At 36.6% G+C, this 19739-nt stretch overlaps 1 protein-coding gene across 2 annotated transcripts in view; it reads left to right on the top strand.

Annotated features, from left to right (window-relative positions):
* The window catches only part of KDM6A (lysine demethylase 6A), a 151930-nt gene that overhangs the window by 94304 nt on the left and 37887 nt on the right, over positions 1–19739 (top strand). For both annotated transcript variants that reach the window (XR_004060538.1, XM_030944111.1), the window contains exons 8-18: positions 2500–2534; positions 4833–4898; positions 6041–6134; positions 10854–10980; positions 13512–13610; positions 13959–14178; positions 14743–14877; positions 15319–15474; positions 16132–16227; positions 18083–18187; positions 18770–19165. Coding sequence is in view for 1 of the 2 variants with exons in the window: in XM_030944111.1 (XP_030799971.1) it covers positions 2500–2534; positions 4833–4898; positions 6041–6134; positions 10854–10980; positions 13512–13610; positions 13959–14178; positions 14743–14877; positions 15319–15474; positions 16132–16227; positions 18083–18187; positions 18770–19165 (1529 nt within the window). In the remaining variant the exon portion in view is untranslated. The remainder of the gene's footprint in view (positions 1–2499; positions 2535–4832; positions 4899–6040; positions 6135–10853; positions 10981–13511; positions 13611–13958; positions 14179–14742; positions 14878–15318; positions 15475–16131; positions 16228–18082; positions 18188–18769; positions 19166–19739) is intronic.

Here is a 19739-nt window from a genome sequence, read left to right as displayed (position 1 = left end):
AAATGATTCCTTCAGTTTTTAAGGTACCTTCATGCTTGAGCTAAAGTTACCTCCCAAATCTCACTTCAGGGGCATTGGATATGATATTTAAAAGCATTTCTTTAAAAACTGGATGGAACTGTGAATATTGTATCAGCAAGGTAGTGAAAGGGAGTTTGTTCATGTGACTGAAACCACTGGCTGTATCAAGGAGCCAGCTGTGCTTCAAGGCTGTCTTCAAAGCTTTGTCACTTATCAGCAACAGACACAGATAATTTTGTAAAAATTTGCAGAATTCTCCCAGAGTCAATAGGCTTTTATTACTTTACTACCAGTGATGTGATTCTTTATTGTATTTTGTGTTTGTTCTTATTCTTTCTCACTAACTTTATGGGTTTTCACTAAACCTCTGAATTTCTGTGAGGTTTTCCTAACCCTTCCCCTCCAGTCCCCTCTGCCCCCAGATTTATGTAGAGGGCTGTGGAGGTTTTCGTCACTCGGGATCACCAATTGTGGTGGTGTTCACAGGGGTCCCAGGACAAGGGAAGAGATGAGAATCTTGACTCCATGTTTCAGAAGACTGATTTATTGTTTTATGATATATATTATATTAAAAGAAAATTATATATTAATACTATACTAAAGAATAGAAGAAAGGATTTCATCAGAAGGCTTGAAAGGAAAGGAATGGAATGATAATAAAGTCTTGTGGTTGATCAGAGTTTCCGAGACAGCTGGGCTGTGATTGGCCATTAATTAGAAATAACCACATGAGACCAATCAAAGATGCACCTGTTGCATTCCACAGCAGCAGATAATCATTGTTTACATTTGGTTTCTGAGGCCTCTCAACTTCTCAGGAGAAAAGATTCTAAGAAAAGGATTTTTCATGAAATGTGTCTGTGACAGGGCTGGCCCCATGTAAAGGCGTCAGTGCCTGACAAACCCAAAGGAGGAGGGTGAAGAGCACTGAGAGGGGCTTGGCCAGGTCCCCCTGTGCTGTTCTGGAAGGAGAACTGAACCCCTGCCCAGCCCCAGGGTGTTGGGTACCCTCACTAAATGCTCCATTTAATCCTCCCTCTTGCATTTCTAAGGGCTGGCTGAGTAGCAGCATTACACTGAGTGTGTTGCCAGCAGAAATGTTTGAGTACTAAGCATCTCTTCTTCCTGTTTAGGCAGTCTCTAATCAGACACCTTTAATTTTCCTTTCCCCTCCAAGGCATCACTTCATTTTGGAGCTTCACGCTGAAAGGGTTTTGTTAGGAGGGAAAAAAATAAGAGATAGATTTTTTTAGATAATGAACTCCTGAAACAAATGCAGGACTTTTCTTTCATCAGTACAGAGTGAAGTTTGATGATGCAGTGAACATAATGGGTGTATTACGTGCCCTTTAACAAGGAACACAAAAAGTTTATTAAAATTTTAGATGATGCATTTTATTCTGACCTGGTTTCCAAAGTGCGCTTGGCTTCCTTCTTTACAGCAGAGGACAAAGCAGTGCACAAAGGGAGATATTTTCCCTCCCTTATGACCCAGAGTGAAACCCTGAACTCCATATTACCTGTTTGTATGGTAATTTGGTGTCACACTTTCCTGTAGCTTCAAGGGAGAGAATCTGTGTAATTGAAATAAATTGAGCTTGGCTCAAACACAGGTATTTTCTTACTTGTAATCCTCATGAACATGGAGCAAAAGTCTGTCTCAAAGGAACTTTTCTTTCCTCATCAAAGCAGAATGAGGATTACATTTATCTCAATTAGCTTTAGCTATCTACCATTCCATGGATAGTCCAGGTTAGCAGTTCTCAAGTCTTTTCTGTGATAATTTGAGCAGTGTGAGGGTAATTTTCTCTCTGCTTTTCCTCTTGAACAACCCATTTTTCTTTCTCCAGCCAGCAATCTTCTTGCCCATACAGGCTGCTGGTGGTATTATGGCATTCTGGGCAATTTGTGTGAGGAATTGAAAATGCTTAACGTTAACTGTCAAAGTATCATCTGTAATTAACACTTCTGATTCAGTTTAACAAGGGAAAGGCAATTCCTAAAAGGAAGAAAAAGCACCTAAATTTAAGATCACATAAAAAACTGGCAGTGTGTAACATAATGTTGTGTAATCCAGCTAGTCTGTTTCTTGGCAGATAAATGAAAATGTTTATTTCTAGCTTGGTTATGTACAGAAAATGCTACCTGTGTTCTCTTACCTCAGCTTCCAGGGATTTTATTGCTAAGTTTACTGAAAGGTTAATGGGCTCTGTGTTTCAGACCACAAATAAAATCATGGACTACTTTTCTCAATACCTATTTGCAGTTTTTGTGCTTTGTTAGGATCTTCATTTTCTGTCAGGTCTAGTATATTAAATGTAAAATATCAATGTAAAAAATACTTTTGGTATCTTCAAAACCTAATTTGTCTTGGGTTTGCATTGATAAATTTGAAACATTGTTTATCCCTCACTTCAAAACATTGCAGTTGCTGTTGTTCATTAAAACTAATAATTTTGATTTTTCCCACTCTTACAGTTCAGTTTCACATTGCTCACTTATATGAAATCCAGGTAAGTTTTTAAGCTCATTTTCATAAATTGTGGTTGAGTTCCAAACTATGTGATGTGATCAGTCTGTGGAATTTGGATTGTAGATGCTTTAGTAAAGTTAGACTAAAGTCTTGAATCACTCAAGAAACTTGACTTTCTTTGGCTAAATTAAAAATACTTTGTGTGTGGAGTGTCATAAAATAAAATGGACTAGATATCTTAATAAACATATATTTACTGATCTCCCAATTTGAGTGCAAAAAAACTTCACAAAATAGAACTTTCAGGAAAATTCTTCTAGGAGCTTCTATTTTTATTTAAAAGGTTATATGTAGATTTAAAAAGATGAAGTTTCTCAATTCATTTATATATATTCATGTTGTTTCTCATATACACACACAGAATCAATCCCAACAAGTTGCCCATGTGCTTTTTAAGTATATTAGGTATATTTGACATGAAATTTTCAAATTTAAGTGCAATTTTAAAAGTTTTTAAATTTTCAAATCAAATTGATGCATGTGGCATTAGGCATCTGTGGTCAACAGCAAATAAAGCTGTGGTACTAATTCTGGGTCAAATCCTACCACAGAGCTTTTCAGGTGAATCTTTTGGGAAATTACAGAACACTTCCTGAGCTTCCAGAGTATAAGTAAATTGAAACCAAGTGGCTACTGAGACAGCTAGTCTGACTGGTTACATGATGGAGATGTTGTGCCCTTTTACCACATTTGTAGGTATCATGTGACTGAGGAAGGGATGTGATGTGGAAACAAAACCTGTTGCAAATGAAATGGATGACACAAACTATATTTTCAGTCAGTTAGAAAGTAAGTGCTGTCTTTTGATGGCACAATGAAAAATAGCCTGAAGTATTTCTATATAAATAATAGATATGAATCTGATAAACAGGATATTTTTCTTTTGAGGGCTTTTGGTGCAAAGTTGTATGACAGGACAGAAATCTGCCATGCCAAAGCACCATTAATCCATAAGTTCATGGATTGTTGTGGTTCTTACTTGGCTACCATCCAGATTCCATTCAGCACATCAGTTCTGTTTTACTCCAGCAGATCAAAAAGAAGTTAAACCCCCCAGGTCACTGTGCCAGGTGTCTTGTGTGAGTAGTGGTAGCTGTGCTTAAGCTGTGCTTTCTGGCTGACAATTACAGGCAGCAGGAGCTTTGTTCTAATGCAAGGCAGAGCAGAAAAGTTTCAGTGCATTCTGCTCTTTGGTTTGGTTTGTCTCACAGTTCTGGTTGGGAGAGGTATCTTGTTTTCTGGAATTTGACAGACTGATAACCAAAAGAGTCCTGGCTTCATTCTGGATATAACCTCTGACACAATTAGAGAGGTTTTGGAGACAGGCTGGTTGCTTGGTTTCTTTTACAGGACACAGTGAAAGAGTTTTTTGAACCCCTCCAGATACTTGAAAATTATCTACTCTCTTAATATTAATGAAAAAGTTATTTCTTAATTAAGTACCACAATACTGCACTTTAAATGATGGATTGCCAGGCTCTGGACAAGAGACAAGCCTGGTGCTGATGAGAATTAGCAGTGGTTAATGCTGGTTTCTAATATTTCACCTCTGGAAGTGAGATGGCTTGTACAGTGTCTAAAGAAAGATGCTGGATTGGATTCTCCTCCCCTTTTCCATTTCTAAGCTCATTCATGATGCAACAAACATCAAAGACTTTGGAATTAGCATAGAGGCATAAAGTTCTTCCCTATGAGGGTGGTGAGGCCCTGGACAGGTTGCCAGAGAAGCTGTGGGTGCTCTGTCCCTGGAAGTGTCCAAGGCCAGCTCAGAGCTCTGAGCCACCTCATGTAGTGAAAGGTGTCCCTGCCATGGCAGGGCGCTGGAATTAGATGATCTTTTAGGTACTTTCCAACCCAAACCATTCTGATTTGATGAAATAAACCCAAATGTAAACATGGGGACAGGTTTTGTTAGTATTTTAAGGCATATAGGTAATCAGATTTCTAAAGGATAAATGCTACAACAAATAACAAAAGTAAAAAATAATCTAGGTCTGGAAAATGTGCTCTATTTTAAAAGGCCTTTCTAAAACCTGAGCCTGTAAACATATTTTTTTATAAAGTGTGGAATGTTAGGCACTAATATTTACCTAATTTGACATCTAGATTGCTGCCTCCACTGTCATCTTCTACAGTGAACTTCTGTTCATTTGCTCAACATTCATAGTCATAAACTACAAATTTTGTTCCCGATGCTAAATTTAAAATCTTTTCCTGATTGTTTTTCTTTGCTGGACATGGATATTTTATTTATTTATATTATTTGTTTTCTTACCAGTTGTCTGCATTTCATGAACACCAATTAAAAATCTTTTCTACCAACTTCCCCTTGTTCCATTTGAAAGTATGTAATTGCTGCTTTAATTTTTCTTCCTGACTAGAATAAGGTTTTTAAATCACCAATTTGTCTTTTGTGATTTTGAGATTTCAAGAACTTGATGACATTTCTAAATTCTACTAGGTATTTAATTGTTTGGTTTTCTTCCCAGTTGTCCCTTCAAAACACCAATGCTGATTACTGTGTTCTCCTTGCTTAAAACAAATGTAATTAAGCCACAGTCATTTGCATTTAGGTGGCCCAGTTTATTTTAATGCACTCTTCATCTCTTTGCCAGAATGAAGTCTAATGTTGAATTACCTAAAAGCATATTTGGGGAAGAGGAGGCACAGAATAGTGGAACATTTAAAACACATTCATTTTTAAGCAACTATTGTTACGAAATGTAAAGATAAATTTACTACCAAAGAATTTATCAAATAATTATTGACAAGTCTTAACCTTTAATGTGCACAAAATAGCTCATACAGTTCACAAAAGTCAATAAAGACCCCCAATCCTAACCTGAAAATGTGTTTCTTGTACCAACACCTGTTTGTGTAGGGAATTGAAAATTGAGGATGTCTAGACTGTAGGCACACCTAAACTATACAGCAGATAATAAGATGTTAAACCTTCATTATCTAGGCATAAAGCTTTTAATTCTACATGTGGTGGGACTCTTAGCAAGACAACAAATACCTTGAAAGAGGCAGTTCAAATATACCAAAGGAAGGAAAGAGGCAAAATTATACCAGCCACCAATTACTGATGATCTTGGTTTTTGTTACAAATTTCCTGGGAAGAATTTGTGTGGGGTTTTCTCAGATGTAGATTCATATTCAAGTATTCCCCTTAAAAGCAGAATATTCAATATTGTAGTGTAAGAAGGATAATGCATGTATGAGGAGTTGACAAAATCTTAATAATTTGCAAATTTCCCTCAATTATTTTAAGTAGACAGTTTCTATTAAATACTATATTTATAGAAGTGATTCTTTTGCCATATATACATGTCACTCATTAAAGCTTTCATATGCACTGTATGCAAAAAAAATTCTAGAATTTTTTGTCAATGTGTTTGTGTGCTGTCAGTGCTGTGAAATCGTTGCTATTGGTGATCTGTTGTAAGCTCTATGATTAATCCATTTACTTTTTTCCTTTTGCAGAGAAAGTATCACTCTGCAAAGGAAGCTTATGAACAGCTTTTGCAGATCGAAAACCTTCCTGCACAAGTAAAAGCAACTGTCTTACAGCAGTTAGGTATGTAAAATTAACTTTTATTTTCCTCTGTGTTTCGTTTTTGCCATCTTTGCCTTCAGCAGTGTTTTTTAAGGCTCCATTTCCAAAGGGAGTCTTAGACACACTGCGCATGGTATGTGAGATTTTTCACCCAAATAGAACATGTAGCATAATCAAGTAAATAAGAGAGGAGGAAAATATTTTGATTAAAATTGCAAAATTAAACATCTCTTGCGTGTTAGATTTTGGGCAGTGAGAGGGTGGTTTCTCAGAGAAAGAGGGCAGCAGTTGGAATTCTGTGATCTCTGTTCTGCCTCTGTTATCATCCCTTGAAAAAAACTAAATACTCTGTGTCAGACTAGAAAAACATGGCAAGTGAAAAATTTACCTTTTCTTTCACTATAATTATACTGTGTAATGAAAACCAGCTTCTGTAACTAAAAGGTTTATCATCAGGTTCCATTAAAAAAACCACATAAAAAGTGAAAAGGATTTTTTTTTAAATTGTCATATTCTGTGTTTATAGAAAGCTGATAAACAATTTTTAGCCCAGAATTTCTAAAAAGTAGATAGAATAAAATGCTTTTGTCCTCTATACCATATAAAAGTATTTCCAGGATATTTTGCTAAAATTCTTCAACCCAGTACAGAATTCCTTCATTCACCTTCTCCATGTTCTTCATCTAATTTATTATTCTAAATATTAATTTAGCCTGCTTATGCCCATTTTTATTTTTTTTCCTCTCTTCACGTAGTGGTCATTTAACTCAAATTTGTAACTGGCATTAAGTTATGGCCACAGAGCTTTCTTTCTCTGTGGTGCAGGTTGTGTATGGATTTGGAGTGGGATAATTTGTGCTCTGTGACAGAATGTCAAAATCAGTGGGCTAATTTTGAGTCATGTCTGTGAAATCACAAGTGGAACTGCTGGAGGAGTTTGCTGCAGGACTCTGGGTGTTGCTCTTTTTGCTGTCACAGGACAGTGTTGCTTACATCTCAGTAAGCCCTTCAAATTTTATTTTTTTTTAGCTTGGTATTATGTCACCTAGTATAAATTGTCAGCAGTTTCATCCAGAAAGGCTGTGCATCTCATCAGTGGAAGACAAGCTTCTCAAAAGAGCTGACCAGCTCTTTTTCATCTCTGTTTGATGTATGTTGCCACAATAGAAGCAAAGGCACATGTCTGTATTCATAAAATCCTGCCACAGGTCTCTGTGCTAGCAGTAAGAGCAGTGACTTTGAGAATTGTCTGCTGTCTGAAAACTGGATTAACTCTCTTTATTCAATCAGCATAGGTCACCCAGTTTTGTTTTGTGGGCAGCTTCTATGTGGAGAAAGGGATAGAGTGGTCTTAACTGGACCATTGAAGGAATAATGCCTTTTCCTTTGCTCTGCTCTGTTAGCAGTGGTATTTATCAGAGTCTGGTGTTTATCACAGATTTAGTCTTTAGCAGCTGGTAATAAAAACACCTCCTCAGGAAGCACAGTCCGGGTGGTGCACTGCTGCTTAGAAAAAATAATAGAAAATACCTGCCATCTGCCAGAATGCTACTTGCAAAACCCAGTCAAAACATATTTGTATTTGTATATTGAACTCTTTTTTTTTTCACTTTGACAGCAAAAATCAGTTTGAAAATAGCTTTTGTTTATTTTCCTTTGCTAGTTAATGTTTGTTGAGCCAGATTGGAATTTAGGCAAGTTCAGAGAATTACTTGTCTTGTGAGACAATTACTAAAATCTTTGTTCCTGTTACTGGCTTCCAAAGCTGTGACTGTGGAGGAGAACCCTGTGATTCCCAGATAAACACATACCCAGTTGAGCTGATGAGTGCTGACTAGTTCAGGTAGACATCACAGTAAGATCTTCCTTCCTTCTCTTTGCTGTTCCATTTCCTTTCCAGACAACAATTATTTTCATCACGTTGCCAAAAATGACATTAAATTAATGAGACTGAAGATCAAATCTGTCCCAGTATTCTTTCTCCAGCTGTATTCAACTGCTGGATAAGGAGTGTAAGAACAACATAAACAGCTTAGAGTTCCCAAGTGCAATTCCAATTATTTTTGGCTGGGGGCATTCCTAGGTGGTGTCTCTGAAATTGGATGAGGCATCTGAGGTGCTGAAATGGGGAAGAATTTAATGTCTTCAGAGAAACTCACATTTAGTAAAGAAAAAGTGATTGCCACAAGTTCACTGTGAGAATGATTGATAAGCATGAAAAAAAGACTCATGAGCTAGGCTAGCTCATCAGAGGGATTTTTCCAAATCTATTCCAAATGAGGTTGCAAAGACCTGCAAAAGAGCGTGGAGCATATGTGATCTGTGGACAAGGCCTGTGATTTGGTTTATCATATTAAAAATGTCCCAGCAGTGGGAAAGTAGTCAGTTATGCTGGTTGAGAATTGGAGATAGGTCTTGGAAATGGGAAACTGCACAGCTTAGGGGTTTTCCATTACCTTCTTTATGTATATTCTTCATTTTATGCTTAAGAACAGATCCAGTTTCCCCTGCCTGTGCTATTCTAGTGGAAAACTTTTGTTTGCTCTCCCTTTCTTGCTTTCTACCTTTTTTAACTCCCTGTGCAGGAAGATAAAATTGGGAAGCAGCCCTTGTTTCAGCAGAGAAGCCAGATAGGGATTGCTGGTTCTCATTTCTGTCTCCTAGAAATAGACTTGTTCTTTTTTATCAGTGAACCTCAGTAAAGATCTCACAAAGATACAACATGTTATCGTTCAATCCAGCAAGGTACTGATGAAACAGAAAATAAATACTAAAGATAAAGGAAATTGTTTAATGTCTTTTTTTACCCTTGTTCATAATTCCTTTACTATTATCTTTATCTCAGGCTTTGTCTGGAACAGCACCTGGTACATAAATCCTTAATGTACAGTTACTCAGGTGAATTCCAATAACCAACCTCAGCGAAGCCTTTTTTGGTAAAGCATGAGTACTCTCTGTATGCTGAAGAACTTCAGAGGCTTGGGATTTGAATCAAAATCATAGCTTGTTTATTAATTTAATGACACAAAGTTGTGTTATGTGACTGCAAAATCACTGGGTTTTTTGGTTTTTTTTCCCCCAGTTGGTAAATTTTTTACTTGATTGATTTTCAGTCAAGATAAAATACTTTTTTCAGCACTGTAACAACCTGACTCCTTACCTGACATTTGTTGCAGTCCATGAAATATTTGAACTTCTGCTTGTGACCATAATTTTCAAGTGATATTTCTGAGACCACCTCAGGCAAATGTTGTTGAGTAGCTGCGATTTTGTTTTCTACTGCCTTTGTTAAAGTTTGGAATTTTGCATTCCATTTGCAGAAGTGTGGTGTCCTGTTAGCAAATATGAGCCCATGGAATAAAAAAATGAGCTGTATCAAGCAGGTAGAATAAAAATCATAAAGGAAAGTGTAATTACAGAGAGTGAAGTGAACCTGCAAATACCCATCAGCTCCTTTCTCAGTCTTGCCTGTTTGTGTAGTTAGACTCATCAAAAATACAAATTTAGGGTGCTGAATAGCTCTCAGAAGTTGTAAATGGACAGGCAGTGCAGGTGTGTGCTCAACTCTGTCACTAACCAGAACTTTATACAAACCTTGGGTAGTTTATGAAATTGCTGTCATAGTATTCTCCAAGGGGCTGTTTATGGCTGTGACAGGGACAGTCTTCTGTCACATCTTACATTTTACAAATGTTTTCTGAAAAGCAGTGGCTTGTTAAGACAAATACATGGCTATTGAGCAAACAACAAGACATTGCTGAGCCCTGTGGTATGCAGCGATTTCAGCAAGCCAGCTGCTGGCCACAAAAGATTTCCTTGTTTGTACTCATTGTAAGAACAGCAGTGAGATGGTTTTGTGGCTGCTTGAAGGAATTCCATCTGAGCTTGGAGGCAGATGAGGAACAGCTGGAGAAAGGTGATGAAGGTGCTTTGTTTGAAGTGGTAACCAAGCCTTACATCAGTGCTAGAGCAGAAATGCATTTTAATAGCATGTAAAATATTATTGGGGAGGATGGGTTGTGGGAGGCCTTTAAAGTGGGGATGAATAATTTGTCTAATGTAATGAAAGAAGAAAAGGCATTTGAAAGAATATGACGTGTGTGGTTAGATTAATTTGTTATGTAGATGAGAGGTGATGGCATTTGTCAAGGTGAATGGAAAATACGTTGTATTAATGAGGAGGAAATGACAATGTAAGAAAGATACAAGTGGAGGTGCAAAAATTCTTAGTCCAAATGCAGATATGGGACAAACACAAGGATTTAGAAGAAAAAGAGTAAACAAGATAATATGTAGATAATACACATTTTATATATATATGTATATGTATAAAAACCATAACTGCTATGTGTGACAGGGAGAATGGTGGCATTTTTCACAGTGTCAGGGAAGGTATCTTCCTTCTTCTATGTTCAGAGGAGGAAAGACATTAATATTCACTTTTATAGTAGAAGATTGAGCAGTTCATAATTGTGCTCCTAATCTCTTAGAAAATTATTTAAACCCAAAAAAGTGCTTTAAAACTACATGTGAGTAATTTTAACTTCAACTCTTTTTTGTCCTGTAATTTTAGTATAGAGCTTTAAAAGTTTTTAAAACTTTGTGATGTATATACAAGTGGCTTTATTGCTCAATATTCTTATTTTTAAAGAGACACCAGTGCTACAAGGGCCTGCTGTGCCAGAGTATTCAATGATCTTGGGGAATTTCTCTTTTCTCATTTGTGGATTGTTTTTGTAGGCTGGATGCATCACACCGTGGATCAGCTTGGAGACAAGGCAACCAAGGAAAGCTATGCTATACAGTATCTCCAGAAATCTCTAGAAGCAGATCCAAATTCTGGTCAATCCTGGTATTTCCTTGGAAGGTAAGAAAAGATTTTATAGACACTTTAACTATATTGGTAAATTTTTTTGAGGATACTCATTATTGTGAGTATCTTATGCTGTTTTTCTTCTTAATCCTGTCAGAGGCAAAATGAAGGGAAAGTATGTATATATCTACTGAAGTCTTAAGTTTTCTGGGAAGTGTTTGAAAAGACAAGGTGCTAACATACTTGGGATGAGCAAGGATTAGAAGTTGAAATGAAGTATGTTACCCAAGTGACTCTGCTGTTTTGTAGTTATTATTCGATCTACACATTTACAGTAATCTGAATATATCCAGCCTGGTTTTACCTGTTTCTCTCCCTCTTTTTTGTAAGTCCTCTTTGAATGTTGTTACTTTTCTTCATACCTTTTTCATAATTCTTTCTCTCTTTATTTTCTCAGAATCTCCCTCCTAATCTCAGTTTTTGCACTGAAATACAAATATTTTCCTAGGCAGACATCTATTTTTAAAGGGCATACACAGCATTGTATGGCTCAGACTGATCCATTCTAATGTCTGTTTAAGTGTTCAATTAATTTTGTAGCCTTTGACAGTATTTTTTACTTAAAAAATAACGTTCCCAGATGTAAATCATACAAATTTGATGAGTTTTTCTGGTCTCCTTTTTAAGAACATTGAGTGCTTCACTTAAGACAGCAGTAACTATAGAAATACTAGGGTTTTGGGGAAAGCTTTGAGAGCAATTCAAGTCCATTTGTGAACACATCACTTCTGTTGAGGAATACATTTAAAAAGAACGAGGCAAAAATAAAATGAATATCCTAACCTCAGTGTCTTCCAGCTGACATTCTTGGGGATTCTGGTCACATACAGCTGGAACCCATTTTTGATTTTGTCATGCTCATAATATTTCTCCAGCTGTTCCTGTAAGACAGGGATCTCCAGCCAGCACTGAGTGTGAGGGGCAGAGGGGCAGGGCAGGTGTGGGGGGAAAGGGGAAAATGAGCCAGGGATTATCTTGTGCATCTTATCTTCCAGTGGGCTAAAATCCTGGATTTTCTTCAGTAGTCCCATTCCAGGTGCCTTGAGCAAGTTGAGTTCTCAGGCATGGTGGCACTGGAGTTCCTCCACACGTGCAGCTGCTCTCAGGTGGTCAGGGTAAAGCCTAGGACCCTGCAGACAAGGGAGAGAATTCAGGAAATGGGATGAAAAATTTAGTGGGAGCATCTGTTTTGCTTTACAGGGAGGACTAGATCAAAAATGTTTCTGTGCCCCATTTCTCCAGTCCATTCTCTGGCAGAAGAACAAGGAGGGTTATGGGGTTGTGCGTTCACTCTTTTTTCTCTACTCATGTATTCCCTTGAGCTGTTCCTCTGCTGGTTGTCCAAACCAGATAACAAGTTGGTCAAAGCTATCTTTTAAAATACATCACCACCTCCCTTGTCTCTCACTGGAAAAACTCCATCTGCCAAAGTCTTGTGGGGGCCTAATGTTAGTGCTGCCCTAATGAGAGGCTTTGTGTGTGTGATACCCAGGCAGAGTGAAACACGTCTGTTGGACGTTGGGTTAGATTGGCATTAAAACAATCTCCTAAAACACTGTATTCAGACTTAATGGGTGATTTTAGGCAAAGTAATGCTATGTTTTATTGTATTCATTTCCTACCATGCCTCAAAAATACTTGAAAGAGTGTAGCATGTTTGACAAACCTTTGCCTGTACTGTTCTGCTTGTTTTTTATTATTTACTAAAAAAAAATTCTGTTGTTATTTATGTGTTTTGAAAGTTGTCAGTTCTTTTTCCAACAGGCAAGGTTGTTACAAACAATACAGGACAGAGTTATTGTTGATTAAACTAGTAAATATATATAGATGGATATTTGATCTTGGCTTTATTTGGAGCTTTTAATTTTAGAAGGGTAGGTATCGTTCTATGTGGTATAACTGTAGTTCTCTTTAATGCCAGATTACCTTTGAATTTGTATGTGAGGAATTAAAGTAAGACATGTAAAAAATAGAGAATCACACAAACTTTTACAAAATTGGGTGCTCTGTATATGCAGTGCAAATAACTGGTTTGTTCATTACTTAAATATGATTGAGATGCAAGAAATGCACATAAAAAGCCTCCCAGGCAGTCAGGGACCATCCTGGTTGAGTTGGTCAGTATCTCTCAATAATTCTGTTTCGTAGAACATTAAGTTTTATAGCCATTTGTTTGATGAAATAGGTAACTTAATTGTTTCACTGTAATGCTATCTGTAGATAAATACTGTTTTTATTGACTGATAAGGTATCACCAGTGAAAGAAATGCAAATCTATCAAATGTGGGATTACTGTTTTCCTTACAAATGTAGTAATCCAGGGTTTAAGTAGATTTGGGGGGCTTAAATAAATAATTACTAATACATGTTGAGATGTTGGAGTTTGCTTGTGCCTGGCATTCAGAAACAGCAAATGTTGAGTGTGTATTTGCATGACTTAACATTTATCAGATCGGTCTTGGTAAGCCATGCTCAATGATTACCTTCTATGAATACTACCAAAGTTCTTTCTTTTCTTCTCCCAGGTGCTATTCAAGTATTGGGAAAGTTCAGGATGCCTTTATATCTTATAGGCAATCTATTGATAAATCAGAAGCAAGTGCAGATACATGGTGTTCAATAGGGTAAGAATGATACAGGGTAATACAATGATATAATTCCATGCTAATATATATAAATAAAGAATATCAGCTTTTTGTGAACTCAGAGGGACTGTAAAGTCTTTTTTATTTATACACCCATGTTGTCAGACTTGTCTGATTTGAAGTTTAAATAATGAATTAAATTTCCTTTCTCAGTGTTTTAAAATACTGAATATGTTACATACAATGTTTAAGTTTTATATATTTCTTATAACTGGGGTTTATATAATGCCAAGATTTATTAAGGGGTTGGGGAGGGATGTGTATATTTGAGTTGCCTGTGTCTTGACTTTGTTATTAATTCTCAACTTCACTAATCTTTCTATTCAGTGTGCTGTACCAACAGCAAAATCAGCCTATGGATGCTTTACAGGCCTATATCTGTGCTGTACAATTGGACCATGGCCATGCTGCAGCCTGGATGGACCTAGGCACACTCTATGAGTCCTGCAACCAGCCTCAGGATGCCATTAAATGCTACTTAAATGCAACTAGGAGCAAAAATTGTAGTAATACCTCTGCACTTGCAGCACGGATAAAGTATTTACAGGTAAAACGAATCTTTTAAGCAGGGGAAATGCTCTTCAAACACACAGCAGAGGGGAGGGGAGAAGTCACACACTTGGAGTTTAACTTGCAGTTGTTTGTGGTGTGTTTAACCTGTTTTCATGTGTACTGTAAGCATATCATAGCCTGTAATATTTTATTTCTTCATTTTTAAGTGGAACTTAATTCCTTATAAACCCTATTTTGCACATTTAATCAAAGCATACTGTTTTACATCATTTTGCTTTTTTCTTTGTATTTGTCTACATTTTTAAGTTCTCATAACATATAGTGAGAATACGCACCACACTATCTTTCACTCTTGTTTGCAATTTCAGAAAAAAGGAATTATGAGACCTCTGAATGCAGAGCTCATCTTTGTTCTGATTCTCACAAAGGTTTATATTCTGGTTACCCTCTTTATACCTAGCACCTTTCTAAACCCCAAAATTTTAAATCTGTCCTCTCTTTAAGACATAATTAGCTACAGCATTTAGGAAGATTTCATGGACTTGCTCTTACTAAAGTAGGCTTGTGTTAAATTTGCTTTTTACATAATTTTTCCTAGGCTCAGTTGTGTAACCTTCCACAAGGTAGTCTACAGAATAAAACTAAATTACTTCCTAGTATTGAGGAGGCATGGAGCCTACCAATCCCCGCAGAGCTTACCTCCAGGCAGGGTGCCATGAACACAGCACAGCAGGTGAGAAGTTGGGTTATGTTCTGCAGGTGCCCAGCTTTAAGGGTTCTTTACAATCTGTAGTGGTCAAGCTTATTTTATTGAGCATAGGATTGGCTTTTATTAAAAGAAGCCTTTGATTTATTTGCAGAGGGATATTAGATCAAGGAGCTCCCGATAATGTGGGAGAAATATGGGGGTACCAATTTAGAACCTTTGTGGATTTTCATGATTTTAAAAGATTTCATCTTAAATAGAAATGCTGCAGTGGTTTAATAATCCCATGAAAGGTACACATTCCTCCATTGATGACCATATGGAAACTGATTTTTCAGTTTTTGAGATCAGCTTCAGAATATCTACTCGGCCCTTTTAATGTATGTGGGCTGTTAAAATTATAAAATTGAAAGGAAAGCATTAAGAATATATAGAACCATATTTTTGTCTTCCTTCTGTGATTCTTAGGCTTGTAAACCTCATCATCCAAATACTGAACCTGTACTAGGCCTCACTCAAACACCAATTTCACAGCAATCCTTGCCACTACACATGATTCCTTCTAGCCAAGTAGATGACCTGACCAGTCCTGCCAAGAGGAAAAGAACATCTAGTCCAACAAAGGTATATATTCTGATGAACTAGAGCCCCCTACCAAAATTATATGGCAAATATGCATTGAAATGATACAGCATGCACAGAATTTGTGCTGTAAATTTTAATCCTTTGGCATCAAGGTGGGGAATGTTTTTAGAAATTTTAAAAAACATTTTTCAGTGGTGTGTTTAATCAGATTCCAGCTCAGGCAGGAGGTGCATAAGGGCAGTGCACATTGGTGGCACTATACTGCAGTTGTAGTTGTGTCAGTGAAGAAAGAAGTGCAGTTGTAGTCTGATGATTGAGAGGGAGACAATCATGTCATCCTGTCTATTGCCTTTGCTTATATTTAGAATTCAAGTGTTTCATCATCATGTAATAGTGTTACAGAAGATAAAGTATTCAGTTTTAAAAGTAGCATACATTTAAGTTAATTGCATAATTTGATTTGTTTCTCCTTATGGTATTAGGTATCATTAACTTTTTCCTCAGACTACTGTGATACTGTTGGGAATGATAGAATAAGACTTGGTTATTTTAGTGCATTCTTACTATTATATATTTTTATATTATTTTCTTGAAACAATTAGTAGTTCTTTCATAAATAAGATAAAATCTAGATAGTAAAAGAAATTATGTTGGCCCTTTGATAGTCACACATTTTAATGTAACATTTTCTCTCAGAATACTTCAGATGTTTGGAGCAGTGGCCATACAGTGTCACATCCTCCTGTACAGCAACAAATTCATTCTTGGTGCTTGACACCACAGAAATTACAGGTATGTATGGGAGATCTTCAGAAGCTCTGTTAAATATTTTGTTTATTTCTTTCTTCCTTTTAAGAAAATAAACCTGGGACATGTTCTGGTTTCACATTCTTGAAATTCAGTGTAAAATACTTCCCAAATAATTCCCAGGGTGAAGTTCAAGTTGTTCTAATGTTTGTGGCCTTTCTATGTGAGATAAGTTCTAGTAAACTAAATGATCTTTAGCAGAAGCTGAACACTTACATTGTATGAATTCTATAATTTATAAAGTACATACAGTAACTTTTTTCTTATGATGTTTTAAAGACAGATGTGCAAATTGTCACACCTGTGTGCACAGTGAGTTTGGTGACTTGCTGTAGTGTGGGGGATATTGAAGGAGGTGTGGAAATATTGTTATATCTTCCCTTCCTCTGAGGTTGCTTCTTGTATCAAATTGCATAAACAAATAAGCACATTCTATGAAATGCTATATTTTAGTTTGGAAATCTTATTTTGGGTGTTTTTTGTCAGGAAATTTTGTTGTCACTTCATTAGGGCATGCAGTGAGTTCAGCAGGAATTCCATATATTGAAAATCAGGCCCTGCTGGAAAATTTTACCCATGCATTGCACACGCTTTGGATGCAAAGAGAAATAGAAGGGAGCACAGTGCAGAGGCAGAAAGCATTCTCATTAACTGAGCAATGTTCCCCTCAATTCCAATATAGTTCTTCAGCTGTTTCTCTGTCTGAACAATATTGGCTTTATTATACTGTATAATTTTCCCTCCTTCTCCTGCCTCCCCACCCCTTTAGTTCTTCCTCGGTAATTCTCTCTCTCTCTCTCTCCAAGCATTCTCATTATTTCACTCTGTTTATTTTATATTTGGCTACTTTTTCCCCTTTTCAGTCTCACCTTTTTCCAGATCCAACTTCTTTCTCTAAGCAGAACCTCATAGGCCTCTCTTGAGTACAGTAGACTGGATGTGCTGGCAATAGCTTGACAAGGTTCCAGCACATATAAAAAGGAAAGCCAAAAATGTATGATGCAAGAGGAGAGTGAATAAAAAAAGCCTTTATTGCATCTTCAAAGTTGGCCTTTCAAAATTGGCAGCTCAAAGGATGGATGGATATGGCATGTTACATATACATGCATATATGTGTGTGTGTATATATATATGTATTATTTATTGCACTCGCTTCCAGAGGGAATTCAGAATGGCAGGTACTGTTAATCCAGGGATTTTGGCATGAACCATCTTCATCTGCTTTTTAAGTTACACCACTTAGCAGCAGCAGACTTACTGGTAGAGTGTTGCAGGGTGCTGAGTGTTTTAAAATGAATAAAGAGATCAGATTTTTGGTAATAAGATACCTAAATTTATCACTTGCAAACAAGATAGATATCATAACTTAAGATATTGCTCTTGCTAATTAAATCATACAGTTTTCTGGGCATTTTTTTATATATTCAGGAGAAGTTTTCATGTGTGCCTATAGGTTTAATTAACTTTGTGATGAACAGTATTAATAAAAGAATAGCACAATACAAAAAGGTCTTAAAATGTACATAATTATGATAAGAATTCTATATAATCATACTTGAATGTAGTTTTCTTTTATGGTACCAGCACACTTAATTTTAGTGTGGCAGTAATAATTATACACTCAAATAATTTACAGAGTCTCTTTAGTTTTAGTAACTCATAATAAGGTTTGTTTGCAAGAGAGTGTATGGAAAGATGTTTGAGTCTGTAACAGAAATCTAGATTATTTTCAGCTTTCTAAATCTTACCTTCATGGATACTTTTTAGTATTTTATGCAAGAAAGTTATTAAAAAGCCCATGCAATTTTAATGATTATGAACCACACTGCTGTTTTTTTAGCACTTGGAACAGCTGCGTGCAAACCGAAATAATCTAAATCCAGCACAGAAACTTATGCTGGAACAGCTGGAGAGTCAGTTTGTCTTGATGCAGCAACACCAGCAGGTGAGAACAAAAATGTTTTTCTTACCTACAACACTTTTGTCAGTAATGGAGACTGTTGTGTTTCTAGAATTCTAAAGAATTTCTGCTGTACAGAGTTGTCCTGCCCTTTGCTGCGTAATGGTAATTTTTTTGGGGGTAGAGGATAGTTGTGGATTAGTGGTTCAAACATAATGAGTTTAGATGTGTTTTGTTATAGGGCAGCTGGTTAATGTAAAAATTTTCAAGCCACTTTTCAAAGTAACATGAGTGGACATATCTAAAAGCAGTTCTGCTTGAAAAGACTTGGCTGTAGTAACAGCTTTTCTCTCATCCTGTCATTGTTCACTTCTTTCTCCCTCTCTGTCCAGAATCAGCAGTAAAACATTCAGACTGAATGGCCAAGAAAAAAAGTGTACTGATAGTTTTACTTAACATTTACTCAGCATTTTTGTGAGCCTGACAGTTCTCAAAAGCAACTGTGAAGATCTTAAAATGAGTATAAAATTGGAACTGACCAGTGCAGTAAAGCACACAAACCTTGTATGACCCTTCCTTTCTCAGTTCCGCAGCCAATGTTGTTGTGCTTTGTTCATGTTCCATTAGATGAGACAAACAGGAGTTGCACAGGTACGATCTACTGGAATTCCTAACGGGCCAACAGCTGATTCATCACTGCCTACAAACTCTGTCTCTGGCCAGCAGCCTCAGGTTGCTCTGACCAGAGTGCCTAACGTCACTCAGCGTGGAATCCGTCCCGCCTGCCCCGGGCAGCCTCTGGCTAATGGACCCTTTCCAGCAGGCCCCGTTCCCTGCAGCACAGCAAGAACGCTGGGTAGTACAGACACTATTTTGATAGGCAATAATCACATAACAGAAAGTGGAAGTAATGGAAACGTGCCTTACCTGCAGCGAAACGCACTCTCTCTACCTCATAACCGCACAAACCTGACCAGCAGCGCAGAGGAGCCGTGGAAAAACCAACTATCCAACTCCACTCAGGTACAGCTTCAGTTTGCTCCTAGGGTGCACTCAGGAGCCTTCCTGGGCAACTCACTGCTGGAAGGCTCTCGTTTGTAAAAGCACTTTTCCCCTAGAGTTGATGGCATAGATTCAAATAAAACATAGGTTAAACCTTCATGCTACTTTTTAGATAGATAGATAGATAGATAGATAGATAGATAGATAGATAGATAGATAGATAGATAGATAGATAGATATACATACACTATATATATATATATATATATATACTATATACTATATATATATACACTATATGCTATATACTCTCTCTCTATATAAATATATGTATATAATTTATATACTAAATCTTTGTGTTAAGTGAACTCCTTTCAGGATAAAGGAAATGATCAAAAATCATTTATATATATATATATGTAAATCATTACATATATATATATATAAAATGAGTTTTATATATATCCTTCAGGATAAAGGAAATTATCATAAAGCTTTCATTTTAAAAAAATATATATATATATATATATATATATATATATATATATATATATATATATATACTTTATATATACTTTATATATACTAAATCGTT

This window comes from Camarhynchus parvulus, chromosome 1, assembly GCF_901933205.1.
Source record: "Camarhynchus parvulus chromosome 1, STF_HiC, whole genome shotgun sequence".
NCBI classification, from domain to species: Eukaryota; Metazoa; Chordata; class Aves; order Passeriformes; family Thraupidae; genus Camarhynchus; species Camarhynchus parvulus.
Note: the sequence above shows the minus strand (reverse complement) of the source record. Positions and strands in the feature narration are given on the sequence as shown.